Consider the following 26,283-nt stretch of genomic DNA (forward strand, 5'->3'; position numbering starts at 1 on the left):
AATCATACAAGGGTCACTGTCTTTATGATACATTCTCACAACTGTCCTCTACTCAGAACCCAAAATTGTATCCCAGGCAGATTAGATGCAAAGTTCTAATTGGGGTCTCTACTAATCTACTCATATCCAATAATCCACCCAACCACCCAACTGCTCTACTTTCCTGCTATTTCCTTGTTCACAATCTTTGCTGAAACCACTCGTTCACCAAAACTCACTACCCCTGACCTGAATATTTATCAATTCACAATTTACCATCATTGCTCTCATTTTCTTTTCTAATTCTTTATTAGTTATTAAATATATACAAAATAAAATTTATACTCCATTAGAGTTATAAAGAATGATGCTATATTAAAAACTCGTGCTCCCACTACATATGCACGCTTAATAGTACATTATAATTACTGTTCAAGTCTCCGGGATGTCCTACCCAAGTTCCACATTCTTTTCTGCCCTTTAAAGGTAACCTTCATTCTAAATTTATTGTTTGTCTCTGCTTGCTCTTCTTTTATCTTATTACAAGTATTTGATTTCTATGTAACATTTGTTTAAATTTGTATTTTTATTAACATAAAAAAGATTCATTCCTTTTGTCATTCCCTGACATCATTTTTTGGTCAGTCTTACATGTTCCTGAGATTCCATGTTGTTGCCCTATGGCTCTAAGTCTCTCTCTCTGTCTCTCTCTCTCTCTCTCTCCCCTGTTGCATAGTGTGTCATTTTGTAATATATCACAATTCATTTATCCTACCAATGGATACCTATCAATGGGTATATGTGTTTTTCTAGGAACTTTTTCTATCTTGGTGTACTACAGTGAACATTCTTGTATATATCTTATGGTACAGCTATGAAAGAGTTTCTTCAGGTGCCTACCTCCTGGGTATTTTAAGTTCACTATAAACTGCTAAATTATCTTCCAAAGTAATTGTACCAATTTATGCTTGTACTTGCAGTATAGTTGCAATGTACACATATTCCAGTTGATCCCAAACTTAACCAACTCTTGATATTAGCAGACTTTGTAAGTTGTTGTAAATTCAGTGGGTATCAATGCTATCCCATAGTGTTTTAATTTGCATTCTCCATTACTGTGCTCACTTCAGCAGCACATATACTAAAATTGAATTCTCCATTACTAGTGAGGTTGATAGTCTTTTCATGTCTTTATTCAGCATTCATCTTTCTGTAAAGTGCCTCTTCTGCATTTTTTGCCCAATTTTCTATTTGGTGGTTGGTCTCTTTTTTTTAATTAGGTAAATGAGTTCTTTATATATTCCAGAAACAAAACTTTTCTCATGTATTTCTTCATCTAGTTTGTGGCCCTTTTTTTCATTGTCTTTATGCAACTTTTGATGAGCAGAAATTCTTTATTTTATTGCAATGTAGTAGAATTTATCAATCTCATATTTTAAGGCTAGTGCTTTTTATGTCTGGCTTAAGATTATATTTCCATACTCTGATGTCATAAAGATATTCTACTACATTCCTCCTAATATTTGTGTATTTTTGCTTCTTACATTTAGGTTTTTTTTTTTAAGATTTTATTTATTTATTTGACAGACAGAGATCACAAGTAGGCAGAGAGGCAGGCAGAGAGGAGGAAGCAGGCTCCCCACAGAGCAGACAGCCCTAAGTGGGGCTCGATCCCAGGACCTGAGATCATGACCTGAGCCGAAGGCAGCGGCTTAACCCACTGAGCCACCCAGGCGCCCCTTACATTTAGGTTTTTAATCCCATAATAATTCTTCCGTATAGTGTAAGATAATTTCATATTTGTCCTTGCAGTAACTGGTAACCAATTATTACAGCTTCTGAAGCCTATCCTTACTCACTGATCAGCTATGCCATCTCTGTTCTAATTCAGACATCCACATCTGTGTGTCAGTTTGGAGGTCCTCTACTATGTTGCAGTGGTTCATTTTCTATCTGTACCAATACTATAGTCTTAATTACTGCAATTTAAAATAAATCTTGATAAAGCAAATTTTGCCACCTTTGGTTTTTTCCCCAAGGGTTATTTTGAACTTTTGCTCTATGATATAAATTTCAGAATCAGCTTATCCAACTCTGCAAAGACATAAAAATAATGTTTGGTAATTTTATTGAAATTATATAGAATCAATAAATCAACTTTGGAAGAATTAAAATGTTCGTTATATCAAGGTTTCCAGTTTCTCTATTTATGTAAGGTAACTGTAAAATCTTCCAAGATAATTTTATAATTTTCTTTTTAAACATCTTTAAAATTTTATAATGTATTTATTCTTGGGTACTTTACTTTTATACTATATAAATTATATCTTTCAGAACTATATTTTTAAAACATTTATCACTGTGTAGGCATATGGAGTTGAATTTTGTATATTGGCTTTGAATCCAACAAATCTATTAAACTCTTTTATTAATTAGACTAATTTGTGGATGCTTTGGAGTGTTTATGTGGATCTATTATTATCAACAATTATGACAGTTTCATTTCTTCCTTCCCATTTCTGACACTATTTTCCTGTCTTCCTTCACTGACTATGAAATCCAATACAGCACTATGTGGAGCACTATTTGGAGGACCTCCAAACTGACACACAGATGTGGATGTCTGAATTAGAACAGAGATGGCATAGCTGATCAGTGAGTAAGGATAGGCTTCAGAAGCTGTAATAATTGGTTACCAGTTACTGCAAGGACAAATATGAAATTATCTTACACTATACGGAAGAATTGTAAATGGGGAGTGCCCTTTTAAATTCCTTGATACCAGGGGCTGGCTCTGTTGGAAAAGCATGCAACTCTTGATCTCAGGGTCATGAGTTCAAGCCCCATGTTGGATGTAGAGATTACTTAAAACTCAGGTTCATGAGTTCAAGCCCCACGTTGGATGTAGAGATCATTTAAAAATAAATAAATAAATAAACTTTCAAATAAGTAAAATAAAATAAATTCCTTGATATTAAAGAAAATGTGGCCAGTGTTTCACTATTATGTATGATGTTTTCTGGAGTTTTTTGTTTTGTTTTGTTTTGTTTTGTTTCTAGATATACTTTATCAGTCAAAAGGAGGAAGTTTCCATCTCTTCCTAACTGAGGATTTAATGCATAGGGATGTTGAATTTAGTGATTATATGGCTCATATTCTTTAAGGTGGGCACTGTCTCCTGCCCACTATAGCTCACAAGGACACGAAAGATAAAGCTCAAGTTCTGGTTTCAATAAATGTATTCAAGATACAAGGTAGAGTCAGTCTTCCACTTCCATCTAAGTTCCTGCTTTCACTCAGGTGTTGGCTTCTGTGAATGCCTTACTTTCTTACTAGCTCAATGTTGCATTTTTTTAAAAAGAGATACATTCTACAGTTGATCCTTGAGCAACATGGGAGTTAGAGGCACTGACCCCTTATGCAGTCAAAAATTCACGTATAGGGGGTGCCTGTGTGGGTAATTCAGTTGGGTAGCCAACTCCTGATTTGACTCAGGGCAAGATCTCAGGGTCATGAGATCCAGTTCCCGGGTGGGGCTCTGTACTCAGCAGGGAGTCTGCTTGGGATGCTTTCTCCCTCTCCTTTGGCCCTCCCCAACTCTCTCTCTCTCTTTCTCAAATAAATAAATAAATCTCTTTTAAAAATTCACATATAATGTTTGACTGCCCCCAAACTCAGTTACTAATAGCCTACTGTTGACTGGAAATCATACCAATAACATAAACAGTAAACATACTTTATATGTTACCTGTATTATATACTGTGCTCTTATAATAGAAGTAAGCTACTAGAGAAAAGAAAATGTCAATAAAATCATAAAATACATTACTATAGCACTATATTGTATTTATTGAAAAAAATCTGCATATAAATGGACAGTGTAGTTCACACCAGTGTTCAAGCATCGCTGTATTTTACGTAGAAATTTTGGTTATTTTCACTGCTGGTTGGCCACTGTAAGGAAGAGAAGCATTTCTTTTCTTTTCTGTCAAAATAATGTCCCTCACTTCTTTCAAAGCTTTTCTTGAAGTTTGCCCTTTTTTAGATTTTCCTTCTTATCATGTTTCAGAAATTTTAACTTTATTAAATCTTGTATTTTGTGTAATTTTCCGAATCTTTGTCACCCAACTTTCTAACCCCCTTACAGTTTTACAATCATCTTTAAGACAGAAGTTGGTCAACTGTATGTAAATACTCTTGTTATGTATTTAAGTATCTTATCATCTTATCTTAGAGATTTTATCACAGTTTTAGTTCAGAAGGCCAAGGATGTGCTCTCTTCTTCTGACTACCCCAAAACTATAACTACACATTCTAGCTGCTGAGTGCATTGTGTTTGTTATTCCCTCAGTAAACTTGGTATGCTCTACAATTCCAGCCTTCTACATTCCTTTCCTACGTAGGTGGAAAGATATTGTCAAGGAACATTAATAATTCGTCTTATGAACAAAGCTCTATTTCATGCAAAAATCTATGCAAACCAAGTTATTTCTGGCAAAAATCCAATTTAGAAGGATATCTCTTTCTCTCTCTCTATTTTACTAAACATTCTTAATTTCCCTACCTCATTGAACATTGTCTTTTTTTTCCATAGTTCTTATCACTTTCTAATATGTTACATATTTTTATTATTTATTTTGTTTGTTATTTACTATCTATTTCTTCCCCAGTAAAAGTAAGTTTTACGAGGGCATGGAGCTAACCAGATTGGTACATGGCATAAGTACCAAGCAGTGGCTGGCCTAGCATAGGCTGGAGAAAAATAACCATTGAATAAATAAATGGCATATAACATTTGTAGAGGCAAATGGCAAAAGGAAAAAGAAAACCTCGTGATTTGCTTTCTCAAATGGATTCATTTTTCCTAATCAGTGCTATATATTATTTTTTGCTTTCAGATATCAATATGGCAGGCGAACCCAAACCATATAGACCAAAACCTGGAAACAAGAGGCCCCTCTCTGCACTTTATAGGTAAGTAAGCAATTTTGCAAGATATAGTAATGGAAACTTGTCATGACTTTAAAAGGCAGTATAACCGATAAGGAATCAAATATGTTAAAGAACAATCTTTCCTGGTATAAAGTACAACAAAATGCTGGTGATCAACATATAAATATGTCACACAGCATTGGCAGGGATCTTGTACATTTAACCTTCCTATCTCCACTTAACCCCTATACAAGATACTCCCCTAATAAAATCTAATAAAAATATCTCATGACTCTACTGACAAAGCAGTGGAAAGGTCAATTATCTTTTGAGTACTGCATGCTGTGTACTGTAGGTATTTTTCCGATGTTGTATAATTTAACTTAATTTTCATAACCATCCTGCGTTATAGATATTGCTACTTTCATCTTACAGATCAAGAACCTGATGTGCATTTTCTTAGAGATTTTTCTAGGTCATACCACTTGTAAATGATGGCACCAAAATTCAGACTTATGCTTTCTGATGTTATATCTTGAATTCTTTCCACCTGATCATTCAGCCTTTTCAGTTGCAAACTACATGTTCATTTCACCCCTATTTCTCTACAACAGCAGAGGCAGACCTTCCATTCTCCAGAGACACATACCTAACTACCCTTAACTTTTCCTAATATACTTGGGTCTCAGTCAACTTCACATTCTTTTCTTTCCCTTCTACATGCCCCAGTTTATCAGTGTTCACACCCATAATTTCAGTTATAGGTGGATAGAGTATCTTTATCGTTCTATGTAAACTTCTATCATGTTAAGTAAAATTCAATTCCTTTTGGGAAGAAGACATATCCCCTTTTGTTAGACTTAGCCAATTATTCCAAGCAATTGTCCAATTTATTTAATCTTCTCCCAGATACATATCTTCATTCCATCAGTGTCTATATCCAAAGAGCTAATGTAAGTGTTGAGCAAAGTTTTCCCTGATATTATGTGGGTAAATGAGAATTGAGTTATACTTGTCAAAATTGATTATATTCTGATCTAGTACAGTAAGAAGAGTGCTCAAAAGCTAGCTTGAAGGTGTTGTTTTTTTTTTTTTTTGTCTTTGTTCTCTAAGAACTGGCATATCTCCTTTTTTCAGCCATTCACAGCCTCATTTCCCAAACTATGAAAGAAAAGGGTCAGAATTAGATGAATTTCAAGGTCCTATTCATTCCTAACACCACAGAGATCTCTAATGTATGACCATCAGAGATCCTAAAGGATATATTGAAAATATGTCTTAATTACTCTTATTATTTTGACTGTGTGGATTTAATTTTAACTTAAAATTTATATAAAAATGGAAAGGTGCAGGTCTTGACTAATTTAATAAATGACCATAAGGTAGTATTGATGTTAAGGGTCAGAAATGAAGTCACCAACCAAAAGCAAGTGATACTTTCTGTACCTTGTTTGAGGTAAAGGATAATATTAATAAAACTGAAAAATGCAAGTTCTTTTTTGATCAGGTTCATTTTTAAATGTATGCGTAGAACTGCCACTAATGCAGAACATTTGAAAAGTCGAATTTTCAATAATTAACAAAACAAACTGTCCGTGGCTTTTTTCTCTCATCAGAGAGTTAATACGGTGCAGTAATGTTAGTTTTCATAATTTTCCTGTTCTTGGACTGCTTTGATTTTCTTATGAAAATAGAAGCTTATGACAAGAAACAGATGTCTTTTCAACTATTATTTCTCTATTACCAAATTATGTTAAATTGTGAATTCAAACAAATCAGAAGCAGAAGCTCATTTAATCTGATATATTGTATACAAATCGCATTAGTAGAGAAATGCTTATTTATCCTATTCTCATCTGTTTACACAAATGAAGGCTAGGATGTTGTGAAATTACAAAGCGGTAACAAAGGGAACAGAAGAGCGCAAATGTGCAGCTGAGAAAGGCTTTTTATACACACTTTCTTATTCTTACATAAGCATCATAATAGTAATACCTTCTTTTTATGTGGGCAAACTGTGTTTTCATAGGTCGTATTCATCTGTTCACCATAGAACACCACAAGTTGGTATTGTGTGCATTGCATTATAAATAAGAAAACTACCTTTCCAAGACAATAAAGGACTTGCCCCAACTAAAGTGTCAAGATAAGGAACTAAACTGGTTTTCAGCCATCAATTCTATTGATCTTGTGACTAGATCCCCTTTCCCCATATTTACTCACCTGCTACTATCTAAAAAATACAGATTATAAAAAGCAGAGATTCCTGCTCCCCAAAACCAATAATCAGTTATATTTCTGTCCATCAATATCATGCCAGCAGGTGGCACTGAAAAGACTCTACACTAGACATAACATAAGAACAAGAACAAACAATTATTGTGATCATAGGGCACACAGATTGTGAGCTTCAAATTCTTTATCTCACATAATGGTCGTATAATTTTCTTCATAGAATAAAATTAAATAACTGAGGCAAAAGCACCTAGTTTAGTGTAGGGCATATGACAGCAGCTTGAAAAGAGGTTGTTTCTGCTTTCCTAGTCTTTGTACCTTTGGTCTGTTTTTCTGAACTGTGAAATGAAAGAGCTGGAATAATTTCATTTCTCCATCCACCCATCCATCCATCCGTCCATTCATTCATACAAGACATGTTTATTGTGTGTCTACTATGGTTTAGGCACTGTGGTAGCTGTTTTTCAAGGCAAATGACATGGAAATGCCAAGGCTACAAGGCAAGGAGAGAACAAATGAAATAAAAGTAGATTATTTTTGTGACTATTGGTAGCCTCTGATATACCTTTGTGCTTTAAACTGCTATGTCTCTGTATCTATTTATTCTGTTAGGGATGTGTATGGTGTGCTATCAGACTTTCTTCTTTATCTGTATCCATTTCTTCTCCATCATCAACCACAAAGCAGTATTTACATGGAATACACACTGAGACATTACTCCGTTCTGTTACTTCTTTTAACAGGACTTTCAGTTTAACCAAGCAACCCTCACCAAGCCTTTATCATGTGCTAAATTAACATGATATACATGAAAGACAGAAAAAATTTTAGAAACATACTGAAGCTTTAAAATATTTACTGTTACACATGAGTTAGATGTACATATACATAAAGAACATAAATAAAGTATACATCCAGTTCTAGAAGAAAATAAATGAGTTAATAATCCTGCCAACGGGGAGGGGAGTGAAAAGTCTGGGTGACACTTGAGCTGGTTTCCAGTCAGGCATTCACTTAGTATGTAGACAAAGAGAAAGAAGGGCATGCTGGGCAAAGAAAATATGAACAAGGTCATAGGCAGAGAAATGAAGAAGAGCATCACATGGTGAGAACTATTATAGTTCACTTGGTGAAGAACAGTGGAATGCTGGAATGCTATGGTGGCTCAGGTTATCGGGATTTTAATATACCTGCTTATCAGATTAAGAAGATTTGACTTTTATTCTATGAGCAACAGAGTCATTTGAATATGGTGAGAATTGGAAATGGAATGGAAGGACGAGTGAGAGTCCCAAATATGTCCAAGGTTTCCAGTTTAGGCAACTGAGGGGATGATCACATGAATCTGTTAGAAGAAATAGGAAAGACATGATGAACAACAGCAGGCTCAAATATAGGGTTGAGGAAAGGAAGCAAAAGAAATTATTTCAGTCTTAGACATGAATTCATAAAGGCAGACAATTCATTAGAATAGCACTTGTAATAAAAATGTCTCCCATTAGAGGCTATTTGTAAATGAAACATAATTAATCTTTTGTGAACAGCCCATAAATATTGGACCTAGTCCTAATGGTGAAGAGCAAATGTATTCTCTAGGGAAAATATTGTAACTTTTAATAAATCGTTGCTTCAAATATGCTGTGTACATTACACAGTGTCTATGAGGGTCTAAAATAAAATCCTCCCCCAGGAAGAGAGTTCCGCAGCATGCCAAGTTCTAATTAACACTAAATAATAGCTAAATGAGAATAATTGCATGATGGTTTTGTTTCCGCTTATAAAGGAGAGAGACCTTTCCTCTCTGATGTGAGTAAAGCTGACAACCAGAGAACAAAGATACTATTTATCAGAGCTGACCAAGTACAGGTTTTCACTCACCTAGAGGCAGCCCTCCCAGTCAAAGGGAACACAGCACAGTAAGAAACATGAAATCAAGCTTCATCCCACTCGTTGCATAGATCTTACTAGGTATCACTCCCAAATACGGTTTTATGCCAAATATGGTTGTACAAATGTCTTTTATAGCAACCTTTCCACCTCACAGTGATGACTGTGGAAATCAAGATTGTCACCACAAGTAACTTTAAGGCTCCTTAAGATTGTCACAGGATGTGCTCGCTTCGGCAGCACATATACTAAGATTGTCACAGGATGACCTATAGTACTGCTCTTTGAAGATCACAGCAATTAATGGTGATAACCATGAAGACAGGTTATATTATAGGAACTTCAGTGACCAAAACACTTTTAGAGCCTGGAACAAGTAAAAAGACTCTGCAGCAAAATATCTCTGCTGATTTGTTTACCACTCGACCTAGGTGAATTCTGTTGTCATCCTTCATGGTGACTCGGGCACATTATGGAATCCTCAAGTAACCTAAAATGTCCCCTAGGACCTTGACAGTTGAAACAAAAACAATAGAGGCTAATTTCAGCTAATGTTAAAGAGCAAAAATCAATATGAAGGAAAAGCATCCTGGACATCTCTGCTTCATTGACTTGCTCTGTTTGCTGAGGAATGTTTACCAATTAGATATTGATTATTTTATTTATTTTGTGTCTCCCTTTATAATGTCAAGGATAATACACATAAACATTTCATTTTCAGAAGCTTAGTACACCCAGTGTCAGTGCTTCCTTTGCCCTGGTAAAGGTTTCCATTCACTCACCTAGTCAGGTGAGCCCACTCAGAAAGCCATCTGGGAATGAACTCTGTGGCTTTTAAGTGGAATGTGAAGAGGACAGAAAACTGTTACTCCCACCCCCTGTGCTGATGCACCCTGGCCTTCTGGAGTGGGCACAAGCCCCAGCACTGACACTTCTACAGAGTTCAGTTTAAAAGTACGTTGTTGCTGGGTCTATGTAGCAATCACAGTCTCTTTTAGCTCCTGGTTCAATTTTGGGCATTCAGATTACTGGCATAGAAAAATGTGGTCGCCAATGTCCACAAGAGAAAATACAAAAAAAAAAAAAAAAAAAAAAAATCCACTTCTAAAACTCCAACCTGAATATCCATACGTCTGGGTAATTGAGGGTGACTTCTCTTTAATTCACTTCTCTAGGGAACATGAAATGCTCTAAACCAGAAAAAGTCCCAAGCACACACTTTGAGGATGGTTTAAAACTGTGCAGATGCATTATGTGGGAATGTTTGGTGGAAAGAGTGTCAGACAGGGCCGCATCCTAAAATTGGCTTAGCATTAGCCGTGATTTGAACTCCGTCTCTAATTCATTAGCTTCTTCAGCTGCGTGAAGGAAGAATAAAAATTTCCTGAAAGATGATATAGTTAAGGCGTCTGGAACTGTTATAGATGCTCTGTAAATTGTAGTTATTCTCATTATTATGATTATTCAAAGAAAAAGGTCTATAATAAAGTATTTTAAGAAGTATTTTCAATGAGCCTTGAGCTGTGATAATGTTGCTAAAATGCAGTCAACCGAACAGGTTAGCATTTTCTATAACTGGCTAAAAAGATATTTTGGGGGGAAAAAAAAGATTACATTTACTTAAAGTATGTCCCTCATATTTCAACACTAAGCAAATGTAATTTATAAACCTTTTAATTTAAAATGTTTGGAGAAATGCTGACACTATCCCCATTAAAATAGTTCCGCTGCAGGCAGTTCTCTGCTAGGTTAAGGAATGGCCTAGTTGCAATCTTGTGTGATGGTTTTGATGCATAAATATCTATGAATAAATATCTTCTTGCGTATGGAAAGAACGTGGAAACAGTAAAGGGAGACTGGATGGTGCAATTTCTTAAAGCAGAGAATTCATCTCTATGGCTTTTTGAAAGAGTACAGCTCTATTTGTTTGATTTGAGGTAATTTATAATAAAATCAAAGGAAGCAAAACCATGCAACCAATTTTAAAAAGAGGTAAATAGTAAGAATCAAGAATTAGGTAGGTGTTGGTTGTGGGATACGGCAGATAGCATCAAGCAAATTATATTTAGAAAACTTACGTAATAATAAAAAGTGAGCACTGAACTTAGCTACGAGATACCCAAGAGTTAGGGCAAAAAGGGATGCATGGTAAGGTATGTAACCATCTATTAAAAGCAACTACTTCAATTTGTAATAAGAAACTACTTTTCCCTGGGGCGCCTGGGTGGCTTAGTTAGTTAAGCATCTGTCTTTGGCTCAGGTTATGATCTCAGTGTCCTGGGATCGGGCCCTGCATTGGGTTCCCTGCTCAGCAGGGAGTCTGCGTGTCCCTCTCCCTTTGCCCCTTCCCCTGCTCATCCTCTTTCTCTCAAATAAATAAATAAAATCTTTTTTTAAAAAAAGAAACTATTTTTCCCTCTCTCTTCTCAGAGAAACTTATCACATATAAAAATATCTAAACAATACAGTAGATAGTACCTTCAGTACTAGCTATACAATAAACACACACACACACACACACACACACACACTCATGCACACAAAGTATTTTTAAACTAATGGAACTTTTCTCATGGAGTATATAAAAACCAAGAGCGAGCCACACTGACTTTTTTTCTGCTTCTCCCAAGACAGTTTACCATCTTGTAACAAATTGCATAAAACTAAAAAAGAGTGACATTCCAGGATAGCTAGATCTCCAGACAAATTATCCATATTAGCTGCGTAAGAGAAGGAGACTGAAAGCAAGAGTGGGCTGACCCCTCGGTTGGCTTATCTACATATTCCCAAGGACAGAAAGAAAAAGACCATGCTTGGTTGTTTATGACCTTTGACTTGTTACTTAATCTTCCTCTAGGATGGGGAGAGATGGAAAAGGAACAGTAAACCCAGCATGGGATAGAAGGGGCTGAAAGTTCTGCTCTTCCTCACAGCCGGCAGGGACAGATGAAAACAGTCAAGTCTTTTCTTCTAGCTGACAACTTTACTTTAGAAGCTGCAGCCTGTCCTGAAATAGTGGCTTTCTTTGATTTCTGAGAATGGGGTTTTTCTGTTGAACCAAAGTCTCCTTATCAGCAGGACTCAAATGTTATGGCCTTTTATGCTATATGCTCTTCGTGTCTCACTATGTTTTTATTCTTCTTGCTTTGCATGATGGGGGTATTAAGGTTAGAGCACTAACAGAAACACCACTAGTCCCCACAAAGCACAGGAGGATGATAAGTCATATCACACTGTGTCAATATGTAAAGGTTCCCTGCCTGGGCGGAAGGTGCCTTCTGGATTTTTGTCTTCCAAAAGACAATGCCGTCTTCTTTATAAGGTGGAGTGTCTCCACTCTCAGTGCTGATTTCAGTTGTTTTCATCATTTTATTTATTTGGTCATTAACTTTAGATCTAGTGACTTGTTTTTTAGAAGAGCCCTTGGTAGAGAAATTTGGTCCCTGAATTTCCAACCTAAGCTAATTTTAAATTCGTTGTTTTTCATTTCAAAGAGTTATTTCATTCCTTCTTTGTCCACCAAGGGCTCACGTCTCATCTGTCTCCTCAATGTGCACATTAAGTTGGAAATTTCAGAATATGCTTCCTTTCCCATAAGACTACATGAAAGATCATGAAAGAAACTGAACTGTGCCTAAAGTCCTATTTTAAACAAATAAGATTAAAGACTAAAAAATCTTTAGTGTGGGAGTGGTACCCTTTCCTTAGCTGTTATTAATATAATGAAAATCAAGATCTTTCCCCAACCCAGAAATGCTTTCCACAAAGGTAGTAAAGAAGGAAAACAGTTTTTTTATTGAATAATCACCCAGAACGTGATGCACATCACAGGTGATCTGCGAAGAGTTCCCAAAGAAAGAAATCTCACCTTTTAACACGGCAAAGCAGATATAACCCGTTCTGTACATGTTCTCAGGATAAATAATAACTAATCCTTGAGTAACCATTTGTCATCCACCACCACTTGTCATCCATAGTTCATTGTAAATTCACCTGGTGTTTGGGGTGATGATTTGGGTTAACTAATTGGCAGTTTCTTATCCAGATGAAAATTAAGCTTCTTCTATCTTTATGACAGGTAGTTTTGCAACCTGGAACACCTAAGTTAGAGTCCTACCATCCCACAGAACCTGGGAGATGGGGGTGCTATCTCCTTTGATTCTTAACATTTCATAGAGATGTCCTCATAACATCTCAAAACATGGCTCCCATGTCCTCAAAAAACAAAACAAAACAAAACAAAACAAAACAGAACTAGGTCATCAAGACCTACCTAGTTTTTAAAGAGATTTATGTATATTTCAAAGACATAATGACTAATTTCCTACTGTACATGAACAAGGGAAAAGGAGGGAGGGGAAATATTTTTCCTAATTTTCAAGAGGGAGTGTTAAATTTCCAAGGTGTCATCCCTTTTTTTTTTTTTAAGTACAATAAAGAGCGATAATTTACGGACTTGCTTATGCAAGACTGATGAGAAGTTCCTTATATTACTTCCCTTCCTGAGCACTTAATGTTTTGTACCACCTCATCGATTGCTCCTCTGAAGTTCCAGAGCTTTTACTATAATATTCCCAGCTCACTTACAAGGATGCTTTGTGACCATACCAACTGCTTATCTTCTAAGTAAGAAAAAAAAAATAGTAATAAGAGAAGTGTTGTGAGGTAGAGGAATGTCTGAGTACAAAAAAATAGGGAGAGGAGAAAAGATGAAATAAATGTTCACAATCTAGATGGACGTAACTGGATTAATGAGAGGCCAAAGCACTTTTTTCATCTGTCATCTTTTCTCACTTTTACAACATGAATGACTTTTAAGTATTTTGTAAAAGTATCTAATTTTGCTATTTTTATAAAAATGCATTTTCTCCTGGTCAATTAAAGTTTGCAAAAACTTATCACAAATTATAAACTAATAGAAAATGTTGAGTTATAGAAAGATTTTTTTAGATTTTAATTATGAGCAAGTTTTGCGCAGTCAAAAGGTGAAGTTTGTTAGCTTTGGTTAGCTTTAAATATATTAATTAGAAAATGGTCCACAAATTTTCTTATAAAAATTATGTAAATTAAATGCAAGACTAATTCTTCCAATTGGGTTGTAAGTGCTAAAAGCAAAGCTCAAAATGCCTCTTTTTTTGATGTCTAGAAAGATGAGGGCAAAAAAAGGCAGCCTTAGTCTCACTAGATTATTATTAGTCAGCCATGTATGATGAATGTGTCTCACAAAAATTTGTTCTTTTGGAAATTAATTAACTCTAATAAACTTTCAAAAATTTCCTTCTAGTGGAATGATAGCACGATTGACAATTCAACCTTATTGGTATTGTTAAATAGCAGAATACTCAGTGTACTAGTGGATTTTCTTCCGACCCCAAGCAGTGATGTGTATTTCATTTGTTTACTATACAGTGGAATAAAAGGACAAGGGGCTTGTTTTGAGTTAAGCATAATACATTGCAAATGAAATTGAAGTGTTACAGTGTTTATCCTTTAATACTTGTTTGAAATATCTTCTCTCTGGCAAAATTTCTGCTTATGTGTTAGAATCACTCAGTCCGGAAAGACTGTGGTCATTAGAAGGAGTCTTGGATTGGAATTTAGGAAACCTACAACCACATCATGTATCTGCTTCTGTCACCCCATGCCAGCTAAGTGATTATAAGCAATACAAACTCTTTTAAGTTCAGCTTTCTTGGAACATGAAGGAATTGAGTTAAACCATTTCTTACTTGATTCATACCTCTAACACTCTGGTATTCTGTTATTTGTTTTGTAATCCAAATACAAAAGAAAAGCAAAAGTGCTTTATTATCAAGTTTATTCCTATTTTTCCTTCAAACTTGATCCGGGATCTTAAAATATTCATATCTTTTAACTAAGCAATTCCATTTCCAAAAGTGTATCTAAGAAAATAATTCTAAATATTTAAACAATGTGAAAATATATGAAATTATTCTTAAGATGTTCTTTGAGTTTTGTTTATAACATTGAACAATCTGATCCCGCCAAAACATTATGTAAAAATGGGTATGGGCACATTCACTAGATGGAATGTTCATGAAGTATTCATAATGACATGGAAAAACTTTAAGGTTTGAGTAGACAAAGAAGCAAAATTATATTAACAGTATATAATTATATAAATATCATATATTATATAAACATACAACCAAAACCACTTAACAAATGAAACAAATATACACAGGAAAAAAAAAACAGAGATCAAAATATTAGCTGTAATTCTTTGGACAGCAAGGATATGGGTGATATTTTTCTTTTAACTTTAATACCTAATGCAAATATTCTTTAATGAGAATTTTATAACCAAAGGGAAAGAGAGACAGATTTAAAAGGCAGATTTTTCCAGTTGCAGATGATAAACATCACACAAAAGCATTCACAACAGGCAACAATGAGGACTTTTTGTGCTTAGTCTTGTGCAAAACCAATTCAATAGATACAGCCCTTCATTTTTGGAACTACACTTCTTTAGTTACTGTGGTTATTCAAAAAGTTAGTGTTCTAAAAGGGGCAACTTCATTAACATTCAGCGCAGGCCAACAGCCTTGTGGGACTAAGCAGTTAACTCTGGGCTGACTGCCGGAAGTGACCTATCAGTCAGTCTGCCATAGTGGGATGAGGAGCTCCGTGTGCAGAGGGGAGAGCAAGGAGTAGGGTGCAGGGGAGAGCAGCTGAAGTCATCTAATCTTCAAAAATGAAAAAGTCAAAATTTATGAGCCCTTAAGTGATGCAATAAAATAAGGTACAGGAATGTGTAGTGATGGCAGCTCTGACTACAGATTAGGGAATCGGTAGTAAGAAAAAGGAGCTGGCCTGATAATAACTGTCCCTCTTTGTATTTAAAGCTGTAATCTAGTTGCTTTGCTGCTACTGATGCTTTGAGAAAGGGCACAGTGTACGTGAGCTACAAATAGTAACAGAATAGTTTGGAATAAAGCCCAGGTTATGTCCTTAGTATACAGAGCATGGGACATGACAGAGAAAGAGGGAATAGGTTCTGTGTTGCAAACTTTTAATGGAGAGATTCAATTAATACAAGAAAACCACTGGTAATGAGTCTGAGTACAGTAAATGTATCAGAATGTACTTATGAAGAAAGGGAAAAGAAAGACCCACAAATCACAGATAATCATGTGCGAAATAGCATTTGAAGTTGGATTGCTTAGCAAATCTTAATGAAACTATCCACAACATCAGGGTGCAGACCTTATTGTGATATTGTGAGAATTCTGGAGTAATCGAAGTCAAACTGTAACTTCTGATTTCTTGATTTGCTGAAGGTTGTCTTTTTCTCTCTTTTTTTTTTTTTAACTCTGTATTACTTAAACTCAAGATAGTAATCTAATGTTTAGAGTGTTTAGGAAGAAAAATTATATAATCAGCATTTGAAAATATGGACTAAAATGAGTATTTAAAAAGTTGAAGCTCTTGGCATGAGAAAACATAGAGATATTATGAAAGAAACAACAAATATTAAGCATCCATTTTAACTGAAAAATCAAATATCTTATTTTTTAAAAATTACGCTGAATTGTTTTTTAAAAAAGCAAGAAAAAACAGCTTTGTGGATAGAGAAGCATAATGCAGACAAGAAGTTATTAGATGGCATTTAGAGATAACATGAATTGGTAAAGACAGATGAAGGATTTCACATGGGGCAGCCCTGAGAGTGTTCTGAGGAATGCTAGAGACTTGGAGAAGAATCTTCGATCTCAACAATTTTGAATGAGTGAGGAGGTGGATGAGAAGGTGATAGTTGAGCAAAGACTTGAAGGAGGTGATGAACAGGTAAAGTGTCACCTGAGGAAAAGCATTCCGGGCAGAGGGATGAGCAGCACAAAATCCTTAAAGCAGAAGGGCACCCAAGTGTTGGTCCAAAGCAAGAAGGCCCATGTTTCTGGAGCAGAATCAAGCAAAACTGAGGGTTGGGAGGAGGTGAGAGGCTAAGGCAGACATAGTGTGCCAGATCATGTTGAGCCTTGCAGACCATCGAAGTACTTTGGCTTTCACTTGAAGTGAAACTGAGAGCCTTTGGAAGATTTTAGAAGAAGGAGTACCATGACAACTCTTAAATTTTGAATGGTCGCTTTAGTTTTATGTTGAGAATAGTTTATGAAAGAGCAAGGGGGGAACGTGGAAGAACTCTCCAAAGGTTATGACTCAAAGCAAGGGGTAAAAGTTGAGATGAAAGGAGTGGTTATGCCATGGATATATTTTGAAAGTAGAGTTCACAAAAGTACAACTTGTGTGTGGACCTTGAGAGAAGGAACAAAGTCAAAGATATTATTATCTACTGCGAGATAATATGTACTAGCATTTTTTTAAAAAAATGTATTATTTGTTGTATTCAGCAATCTGGGATGGGTTTGGCTGAGCAGGTCTGTTCTTCGTGATATCCACATGGCTTCTGTGCTTCCCTGTCTGGCACTTCAGTGGGGGATGGGGAGAACAACTGTGATGACTGAGCGTCTTTCTCCACATGGTCTCTCCCTGTGGTTAGCTTGGATTTCATTATGACACAGTGGTCTCAGACTAATCATCTTCTTATAGTGACCATGATCAAAGAGGAGAAAGAAGCTGCCTGTCCTCTTGAAAATTCTGCAGTGTCACATCTGCCACATGATACTCATGAGAGTGAGGTTATAAGGCCAGTTCATATAGAATATGAGGGACAGAGACTCTAGATCTTAATGCACAGAAGGAAGGGATTGACAATGAGCAGACTGTCTCCCATAGAGATCGCCAAGGTTTCTGGACCGAGTATCTGAACACATGAAGCTGCAGTTAAGTGAGATGAACAATACTCATGGCAGAGATTGGAGGAGGCCAAAGTGGGGAGTAGAGATGAGGAATTTGATTTTTGTTAAAGTGAAGGTATCTAAGTGAAAATGTCGAGTAGATAGATACGTAATCTGGAGTCCAGGAAGAGGTCCGGACTGGATATGCCCATTTGTGAGTCATCACTGTGTAGATGGCATTCAAAGCCATGAGACTGGATGAGAACAAACACCAGAGGGATAATTAAAGATAAAAAACAGAAGAATTCCAAGGACTGAGCTCAAGAACATATCAATATTTGAAGTCAGGATCCAGCAAAGGGGACTCAAAAGAAACAACTAGTGAGGTAGACTAAGCGGTATGAAACTCAGTGATAAAAATGTTTTCAGGAAGGTGGATGAAGTGTTCTTCAAAGTTCTTGGTAAATAATGATTTTTTCAGCGGTCTTAGCACTGTGGAGACTGCTGGAGACTTCAACAAGACTACAACCATCACTTAGGGTCCTGGCTCAATCCTGCAGAATTAACTCAGAGAGCCGCCCAGAAATGGATGCGACCTGGAATTATAAACCCAAGGTCTGGTAAAATAGCCCCCCCAGCAGGGCTGGAGGGCAACACTAACATGAAACCGAGATGCAGGTCCCACCCCCTCACCCCCCACCCCCACTCCTCCACCCTCCTACCTACCCCACCACCCCCCTGCCCATGAGGTGAAACTTTCAAAACAATCCCGAAGAGGTCATATGGAGGATCCAGGCAGGTGATGAGTCTCACGCAATTTTGTTCACATGTGGCAGTTGAGGTCATTAAATTCTGACATTCATTTGGTGCCAGGATTTAATGTTTTCAAAGACCTGAGTGGGGGAACTCTGGGTCTGGGAGAGGTTGAGGTTACCAAGACCGGAGATTAATCTTCCAGACAAGTTTGTTCCAGGAAAGAGGGCAGCAAGGCAGCTAAGCAAAACATGCGCCGATGAACCATGGTCTCCCCAACCCAGACCCACCTTCAGTCCCAGCTTGTGTGGAATGAGTTTCAAGCATTTTACTAAGAGAAGACAGAAGAGGGAGTGAGGCTGCCTGGGGAATTGAGTGGGACAGAGAGCGTGGGGTCCAGAAGCAACGTGGGGACTAGAGGGAGAGTGGAGGGAGGCAGGTGAGGACAGAAGCTGACTGCTCCTCTCAGCCTACCAAGGCTGGCCTGTGACTACGTGCTTTGTGGCTTTTTAGCGCCATTCACACTCTGTACAACATACTGTGACTGGCAATCGAAAGACTGTGCAGCATTGTGTTGCCTCTGATCCCTTTGTTTCCAATGGAGGAAAAAAAAAATCAATGACATCATAATGCTGCAAAAAGTGGGACCGAGGATTGAGATTTGAAACTGGATAGCTCTGTGACTGATGACCAGCTTTTCCAGTCTGTGCTCTTGGCAGATGCACCGTTTCTCCGTAGGATCTAACAGTTATTAGCAAGTGGCTAAATAAAACAATTGAAAGAGACAGATGAGCCGCCATTCTCTAGTTTTTCTGAAATCTCCTTCCTTTCACCACACAGCCTTGGAACGGAGATGAGCAAATCTTCCAACATCGAAATAATGGAGTTTGAAAGTATCTCTTTTCAGAAAATCATTTTTCTTCTTTGAACGGAAAGATCCACGCAGTTGTGTGCACCCCCCTTCCCATGTGAGGGGTGGGGAGGTTGAGTCTGGAATCAGAATGCTGCGAGGGTTAGACTCTATACCCTGCCTGGGCCAAATATCTACTACTCCTACCCCCAGGGCAAGTGGAGTGAGCATTTCCAGTCTCCCAGGAGAATCTGCTGGTGGGTAATAATCTTTCTTGCCATGAGGTTCTTCTTTATACTTCCTGTCCCTTCCTTTCACTGCAGCTTGATCCTCCTGACAGAGTTGTGAAGACACATTACAGCCTGTGCGAGGGAGATGAGCCCCGCAGCCTCAATTTCCAATGTGGCAAAAGTCATGACTGTGAAATGCCCAAACTGCCACTGAGATTCTTGGTGGATCCCACAGCCATCCATTAAGCTGTCCCTGGAGTTAGGAGCACAGATGGTGGTAACTGCAAATGGGACTTACCAAAAGGTCTGATGATAGCTTTAAGCAGAAATTTCCATTGAGCGTGAAAGCCCTCGCAAAAAGGTAACACAGGAAATTGAGAGGAAATCTGCTTTTTGCCCCAGAGAAATGGAATCCATTGTAGACAGATCTCAGAATAGGAGTGAAGGAGCCTGGCTTTCCTTGGCTTTGAGGTGCATTTGACACTCTTCTAATGGCCAACAAATGATATACTGGGAAGTGATACAAATATACTGTAAGGCCTTCATCAGACTGCGTGAATGATCATCCTGCTGTATGACAATTTTAGCTTTGAAGACCTTGGGAAAGTTACACAATCCCTCTCTGCCTCAATATCTTATGTATAAAATAGAGAAGATAATTGTACCAACTTCACAGGGAAGTTATGAAGATTAAATATGTTAAAATGCTTAAATAGCATGAAATAGCATGAAAAAAAGTACTGGCTATTATCATATATGAGGCATTAAGAGCATATAATTATTTGCACACATTGGCATATGGACTATATGTCTAGAAATCTGGGCTCTGCAGCAGACTTTGCACCTTTGTATTCCTTTCATAAGTTTGAGCAAATTTTGGTACCTTCTATTAGCTCAGAATTGGTAAATACATATTTGCACCACATTCTCCTTTCCCTTTATATTTCTGTGGCAGACATAGGTTAATTACAAACATCTTACACCCTGAGGCCTGAATCGGTTTTAGAATTCTTATCAACACTTTCTTCCCAGCAGCCACCATCAGCTAGTCAGAACTGACACAAAAATGAAGACCTATTTGACCTCTCGGCTTTAGAGCGTACAAGCTATTAAGGAAATGATTGCTCCCACTCTTAGCCATCTCAGATTGTCCCATCACATCTGACCCAGAGCCCTGCTTTGCCACAAGGTTCTCAATGTGGTTGACAGGACACCATAAGATGCTATACTTGAGTGATCCTTGTGCCTCTGTAATAACCCTACACCCTTGTAGGAGCTACACCTGGGAAAGGGCTATGGCCAATGCCCGATGCCTACTCATGGTCAGGAGACAAAAATATCTTGAGCTCTCATTCAACCAAAGACACTAACTGATGAGTTGCACTCAGACTTCCTTGGGCAGATGGAGGTGAGGAGGTTTGTGTCTGTACAGACCAGTGCTTCCTCCCGTGCCATGCACCAACCAACACAGTGTGTTCTTCTTAACCAGGCATTTGCTTTCCAGCCAAGAGCTTCTAGATGTCTAGGCCCTGGTGGACCAGCACAGTAAGTAATTCTGGGCTGCTTTTGCTTCTATTTTTTCTCTTTAAAGGAGGAGAAGAAAACAGCCAAGATAAGTACTATAGACAGATTCTGATTTTTACTGAATGTCAGAGGATTCATCTGCAATTACTGATGAATAGCCTGACCCTATTACATAAGGAAGACTTTTATTTGCTTTTTAACTTTCTGGCAATAAATGAATCTTTAAGAATACTGATAGAATTGTATTATATGTTAGCACGCAAATTGGTCAGTAAAGGAAGATATCTTAGAATCACTTTACAAGTGCTTAGCTCTGATCAAAATCATCTTTTGCTCACATTTAATCATTTACCTTGAAAAAAAAAAAGCCTGTTTAAATCAGAAGGCCTTGGAATGATGAAAATGTCATGTGGATGTGTTTGGATTACAAATGATTAATGATGAAATGTAGACTAAATTTTAAACATCAAACTAAGATTCCTATAATTAAAAAAATGCTATTAAGTTATTTGTAAAATAGCAATGTCACATTATTCCACAAATAATATACAATTGGTTAACTAAGCATTAACTTAACAATGACGTGGGCCACCATCATGGGGCTTTCTGAACTTTGCATCTATGTACTTAGAAGCCTGTTAGTGAGCCTAGATATCTTTCCTCAATCCATTTCTTCCTCTTCTACATGTTCTCTCTGGGGACCCCCCATTCTCTCCTCTGATGGCATATATTCACTCTGCTTTGTGACATGACTCCCAAATCTGTATTTCCAGCCCTAATATCTTGTCTAAGTTCCAGGCATATATTTCCATCTGTTGCATACCTTCACCAACATAGCCCCACACAGTTTAATTGTTATGGAACAGCTACACCAATCTGTCCCCCCACCTGGACTCCCTAGATCTGTTAACTGGCCATGAATGCAGGAACAATCAGAGCATTCATGGATTAAAAAATAATAATAATGATGGCAGAAATTTACCAGGTATTTATCTAATTAATTTTATTAATTATTATTTTATTTAATTAATTATTAATTTATTTATTTATCTAATTAATTTAGTTATCTATTTAGTTATTTACTTATCCAATTCTCACAACAGCCCTCAGAGTTAGGTCTAATATTACCCCATTTTGCAGATAAGATAATTGAGGCACAAAGAAAAATGCCTTACTTTTTCAAGGCCACGCAGCCAGAAGATGTTAGAGTCAGAATAGAAACAGGCTGCCTGATTCCAGAAACTGTATCCTTAAGCCCTTTTGAACACCCACCTTAAATGTAGATCAGGCTTAGGTTGTCATTGCTAAAGAGAATAGATCCCATGGTAGTAACGGTGTTACTGAAATTTTTACTGCAAAATCATACAAATATCATAGGGGAACATACTTATAAGTCACTTTGGAGTCATAAAAAACTGACTAGTTTTACAAAAACAAGGTAGTTGAAGTCTTTCTGCAAAAACATATACTGATATGCCCGAGCACAGAGTGAGAAAGCAGAATACCACCCTGATGGTGAGAATTTGGCTTAGCTTGGCTGCAGCATAGAATTTGTAGACTGACATGGCAGAATACAAGAGCTGGGAAGGTACTAGAACAAGGTTGTGAATGAACTTTTACTTATATAAAAGGGTTTGTCCTTTACTCTGTAGGTGAATGATGGAAGTAGGGGTATGGGAGTGAGGTGCAGGGGAAGGCCATTTGGCGGAATCATTACTGAGAGCCTCCTAATGAAGGAGGCATGACTCTAGGTACCTGAAATAAAGTGAGTTCTGACCTTCAAGGAGTACAGTGTCTTAGTAGGGGACTTGGAAAATACGCTGGGAATGCTTCATACATCGGGATAAAGTGTTATGAAGCTTTCCTCATCAACTTATGGTACCTTATGAAAAAACACTTCCTAGAAGCACTCAGAAATGCATAATGAGGGGAATTACAGGACCCTATTTGTGTGATAGCTATTTTCGAAAGATGATTCTGCTAGTAGACATGGCTAAACTGAGGAAGGAAGATCATTAAGGAGATTATTCTAATAGCCCACCTAAAGGCTGATGATCACTTGAACTGTAATAATAAGAACTGAGAGGCAAGTAAAGAACTAAAAGGAGTTTTGGCAATAGAAAACAGAAGTAGGAGGATCTCCTGAAAGTGAATGTCATTGGAAAGAAGTCAAAGAGAAAGCTTATGATCTTTCTAGTTTGGTCACCTGAGTGGCTGATTGGGCCGTTGAGTTAGGGATAAAGAAAAGAATGGAGGAGGCAGACAACGAATTTAGTTTGACTCACGTTAAGTTGAAGGCACCTACAATTGTAGATGTATGGTTGGACAGATACAGCCATACGTCATATATAGAGTGATACTAGACAAAAATCTGGAAGTATCCAGCATGTGGACGACATGAAAGACCAGATTAGATTTCTCAGTAAAATACAGAAATTGTAAAGAAAGGAAATGTGACAATGCCATAAGGCATATAAAAACAAAATAAAGAAAATAAACTAATGAAAGGCAATATACATGAGGCAAGACAGGAGCACGTGGACTTTAGAGCCAGCATGCCTAGGTTCACATCCTAGCTCAGCCACTTTACAGCTTTGTTACCTTAGGTAAGACACTTGGCATTTTGGGATATCAACTTCCTCATCTGTAAAATGAGATCTATCTCAGAGGATATCATGACGCTTAAATAAATCAGTCACTAGAAAGCATTTTTAATAATGCCTGGTCCTCAGTAAATATAATATAGATTTTTTTATTGTTAAATGCAAAATGGTATAAATCTGTCAGCTCCAAATATTGATCTTCATTTTGCATTCTATTTTATTCCCTTACTGTGCCTGTTTTTCTGAAGGCTATGGTTTGTTTGTCTTATTCTACTCCTCATTCTAGGGGATCTTGAATGAAGGGTTATTAAATTCACTACCCAGTTCATGTTAAAAGTAAATCTTAGAAAAGATAAAATCAATTCTTTTTTTTCCCCACAGAACAATTACCTTGTTTTAAAAAAAAAAAATACAAAACTCCTCAGAAAAACTTCTCTCTGGGCATATCACAATGTACTCATCTGTTTCTAAGGATTACATTGATAAACAATTTTCTCCAAAGGGATGTTTCTCTTGGTAGTTTTTCTTCTTTTAAATTTTTTTTTTCACTTTTCAGGGCTAAAACTGCAAAAGTGAGTTTTTCACATATTCAGGCAGTTTCAGGCCTTAGAACTAACAACCTATCTTTTACATAATCTTGACCATCACAGTCTGCTCTGTACTAGGAGCTCTAAGTATATAATCTCATATTCTTCTCAACAACCTCTTAAGTTGGCTGTGATGTTGGTTGTATAATTAATGAGAAAAGATGTAAAAATATCTGAATCAACTCCAGGCTGGGAAAGTTAAGTCTGTGTAATAAAACCATGACTGGGCAGTTGGTTACAAAACAGAGCATCGTTCTAAGTGGGCCAGTTATCATTTCCCTCTACACAATGTGTCATTGTTTTGAAGACAGGATTGAGACAGGATTGCCTGATGGTAGTTCCTCACAGATTTCCTGCCCTGTGTAACCACTGCGAATGTTTGGGCGGTGGGGAGGGGTCCGGGTACCTAGGGCTCATCTTCAGTGGCTTAGGATAACTAACGGACAATGATCTTTCTTTTCTGTTCAGCTCATAGAACATTAGCCAGCACCTCTCCTGAGCCGTTAGAAGATTTAACACAGAACTTTCAGGAGCTTCTTGTCTAAGAAGCCTTACAAGTTTAACATTCTTACCAGTCTTAAAACTTAAAGCTAGACATTGACTATTGTTCTAAGACTATGTCATCATAATGGAGATAATAAGTAACAGAAGCTTAGTGACAGGACTGTCCCTATAAGATGAAGGTATCAGGATTAGCATTATGAAGGAATTAGATAAACTAAGATAAATAGATAAATAAGATCTTAAATTACAGAAACAGATCATACAGAGAAAAGGAAAAAAAAATAGTATTCTGGTATAGAAAGAGAATGTTTCAAGACACCAAAGCAAAAGAGATTTGCTTAGGCAGTGAATAGACAAATTTCCTGGAGTAAAGTGGTTAGTAGGAGAGGTGATAAAGACCAACATGGAAGGTTAGCATGAGGCATGTTTGTGACAAGCTTTCAAATGACACACCAAAAAGTTTGGGCAACATCCTATGGCTATCAAAATTGTTAAGAACAAGGGTGACATGAAAAGAGCATTGTAGGCGAGTTGATCTGTCAGTAGTAGGTGCAGAGAATTGGTGACGTAGAGAGGGAATTCAAATTATTCTGAACTTCTGATTCTGAAACAATATTTTGATATGTATTAAAATAAAGAGTGTCTATTTCGAAAGGTTGTTTCCAGTTCCTTCCAACAACATATCCCAGGCGTAGTTTTCCTGTAAAAGCCATATAGTAAATATTTCCAAATTGTGGACACGCAGTCGCAGTCCTTCTTCCAACAACTCATCTTGCAGCTGGAGCACAAAATCAGCTTGAAACAATATGTAAATGAATAAACATGACTGTGTCCCAGCAAACTTCATTTATGGGCTCTGAAATTTGAAATTCAGATAATTTTCACGTGTCACAAAACATTATTCTTTTGTGATATTTTTCAGCCATTTAAAACATGTCCACTTATGAGTGTAGCATAACCACAGAGATGTTAAATCAATCACTATGTTGTACACCTGAAAGTAACATAACATTATGTGTCAACGAGACTCAAATAAAAAACGAAATGTAGAAATAGTTCTCAGGTGGTGAGCAAGAATTGGGCCTGTAGACCAGGGTTTGCCAACCCCTGGTTTATAAAATATCAATCAGAATCTCAATCCAGTATCATTTTGAAAACTTTGAATTTTCCCCTGAATTCTTCTCTTGAACATCTGAGAGAAAATAATTGAAAGGAGTGAAGGGGTAGAAGTGGAAGGAGACAGTTAACTAGTTAGTGGGACTAACGATATTAACCATTGGTTTCTGTGGGGCAACATATGTCCTTATATGACCCAATCCAACAACGGCAGCTTACCTGAAGCCTTCGGGGGTGGGGATCAATAAGTAAATACTACTCCAAATACATGCTGAACTCAGTGTTTTAGTAATTGTACAGGGAAAAGGCAAGACGGTGGGTCTT

The 26,283-nt window shown here is 37.1% G+C and overlaps 1 protein-coding gene across 15 annotated transcripts in view; it reads left to right on the plus strand.

The window, feature by feature from the left end:
• The window catches only part of RALYL (RALY RNA binding protein like), a 691,697-nt gene that overhangs the window by 551,655 nt on the left and 113,759 nt on the right, over positions 1–26,283 (plus strand). For all 15 annotated transcript variants that reach the window (XM_059394797.1, XM_059394795.1, XM_059394793.1 and 12 more), the window contains one exon: positions 4,878–4,953. In XM_059394797.1, coding sequence (XP_059250780.1) covers positions 4,878–4,953 — 76 coding nt within the window. The remainder of the gene's footprint in view (positions 1–4,877; positions 4,954–26,283) is intronic.

The sequence above is a fragment of the Mustela nigripes genome, chromosome 3 (genome assembly GCF_022355385.1).
Source record: "Mustela nigripes isolate SB6536 chromosome 3, MUSNIG.SB6536, whole genome shotgun sequence".
Taxonomy (NCBI): Eukaryota; Metazoa; Chordata; class Mammalia; order Carnivora; family Mustelidae; genus Mustela; species Mustela nigripes.